Source organism: Rhineura floridana, chromosome 7, assembly GCF_030035675.1.
Source record: "Rhineura floridana isolate rRhiFlo1 chromosome 7, rRhiFlo1.hap2, whole genome shotgun sequence".
In the NCBI taxonomy this organism is placed as follows: domain Eukaryota; kingdom Metazoa; phylum Chordata; class Lepidosauria; order Squamata; family Rhineuridae; genus Rhineura; species Rhineura floridana.
The window spans coordinates 135,549,914-135,552,195 of NC_084486.1; the positions used below are offsets into that span (position 1 = coordinate 135,549,914).

The 2,282-nt window shown below is 46.8% G+C and overlaps 1 protein-coding gene across 1 annotated transcript; it reads right to left on the reverse strand.

Moving 5' to 3' along the window:
* Positions 1 to 666: 666 nt before the first annotated feature.
* Positions 667 to 1,663, reverse strand: LOC133389712 (uncharacterized). Its single transcript, XM_061637739.1, has one exon. The coding sequence runs from the start codon at positions 1,624 to 1,626 to the stop codon at positions 667 to 669; it is 960 nt and encodes a 319-aa protein (XP_061493723.1). The 5' UTR covers positions 1,627 to 1,663.
* Between the last annotated feature and the right edge of the window lie 619 nt (positions 1,664 to 2,282).

The window sequence follows — 2,282 nt, forward strand, 5'->3', positions numbered from 1 at the left end:
AGTCACACTCTGTCCCAGGTTTTTTCACAGGTAACAAGGGAGTATTCCAGGCGGAGGCGATTTCGATCAAGACGCCTAATTTCAAAAGATGGGCTAAATGGTTCTGAATAGGTTCTTTTGCTTCTATCGGGATCGGGTATTGCCTAACTTGTACTGGCCTGGCTTGAGGTTTCAGGATTATCCGGACTGGTACCGCCTGTACTGCCAGACTAATTGGGTTATTTTCTGCCCATACTCCAGGTACTAAATTAATTAGTTTCCACTCACCTACCCCCTTCTCCTTTACAGAGAGGACTTTTACTGCTTTTTGACACCTCCAAGCCTCTTGTACTGGGCACAACAAGATAGGAGCCCTGCAGTGTAGGGATTGCATCTTTACTTGCCCATTTGCAGCAAACTCCAAGGTTGCTTGCATCTTACAAAGAAGATCTCTACCAATTAAGGGGATTGGGCACTCAGGTATGTACAAAAATTCATGGTAAATAACTTGAGATCCAATTGCAACAGGTTGGCTCTTTAAGTTCACTGCAAGTGTGGCTTTTCCTGACGCTCCAATTATACTGGTGTTATTCTGACTAGCTGTTCCAATTGGAATATTTAAAACAGACCGTTGTGCCCCTGTGTCTACTAGACCTGTAACAGTAGTTCCCCCCACAATGATTTCCATTACGGGCTCAGGGGGGCTCGCCCGTAGGCAGCCCTATGGCCATGCAGGATACGATTCTTCTGGTTCTGTCTCTTGGGGTAAGGAATCCTGCCTCCGATTTCCGATGGTCTTCCACGATATAGTCCTCCCTGTAACAATCCTCTAGCTCCTTTCATAGTCGCTTCTCCTTCTATCTGTCTTTTGAACTTCTTTTCTCTCTCTGGACATTCATTCTTCCAGTGATTATAACCTTTACAGTAGGCACACTGGTTCCGATCTAACGAACTCCTTCCCATCACTTCTCTTCTTCTTCCTCTTCCTCTGTCATGTCTCCAATCTGGAACCGCTGGTCCCGATGGCCCCTGTAGGGCCGCTGCCAACAAACATGCTTTTTCCTTCATCCTCCTCTCCTTGTCTTTAACATCTTCTGCATCACGGTTGTTATATACACGATCTGGTATTGCCTTCAACTGTGACAAGGGCATCCCCTCAAATCCCTCAGTCTTCTGTAGCTTCTTTCGGATGTCAGGAGCTGACTGTGCCACAAAACTCATCACAATAATAGACCTATTCCCTTCCTCTTCAGGGTCTAGGGGACTGTGTTTTCGATATGCTTCTTGTAGACGCTCTAAAAATTCTCCTGGGGCCTCGTCCTTCTTCTGGACCACATCATGTATTTTTTGCATATTCATCAACTTCTTCTTTCCCTTTTTGACTGCATCTAGGAACAATGTCTGGTACATTGTCTGAGAGTTTTGTCCTTCAATGGCATTCAAAGCCCAATTAGGGTTTGTGACCGGTGCCCTTTCTCTGATCCAGATAGTAGGATCTGCCTGATTCGCAGCTACTGCTGCTTGGCGCACTACTTCTTCCATATTACTCTGAACTGTCCTTCTTTGTTCACTGGTAAGGAGGTACGCCATCAACTGTTGAATGTCGGCCCAAGTAGGATTCTGGGCCTGAACTATGCCCTCAAGCATATCTATAAATTTACGGGTGTCCTGTTCATACGATGGGCCATGATTCTTCCAATTTAATAGGTCTGATGTTGAAAAAAGGCACATAAGAACGAGTCTCCACCACCAAGCCTTGTACCTGGCCGTTATCGTCTGTTTGGGGCACAATGCCAGCCGTAACTCGAACTGGTTCAGTGAAGACCTTTTCTGAGGCAGGTTCCCTGACCTGCCGTGGACGAAGGCGATTTTGTATAGGGGTAAGTTGGTTTCCCTCTATTGGGGGTGCCGAAGGTTCGGCATTCCCAGAGGCCCCTGACAACTGTGGATATAATCGTTGGGCCGGGACAGGAGGCGATGGTTGAGTTGTATCTGGCTCCTGGTCTTGATCTTGGGGCAGAGGTGGGGGTTGTGGCCTAAGGACTGTTGTGGCCACATAAGGAGGTGGTTCTGGTTCTAGCTGACTTGATTCCTTTAAAACAGGCATTAGTTTCTTCAAAGTTCTTTTAGTCCTTTCCTTAGCCTCAGAGGCACTATAATTTAGCATCAAACGGGCAGGTCGATCTCCTAACTTCTTCTGCATGGCTTTAACGTCCTTTGGGGGGTGTTTACTAATTTCTAGCCAGCCCAAAGCGTAGTCAGCATCAACAAGATCCACTCCAGGATTAGAGCCCACTATCACA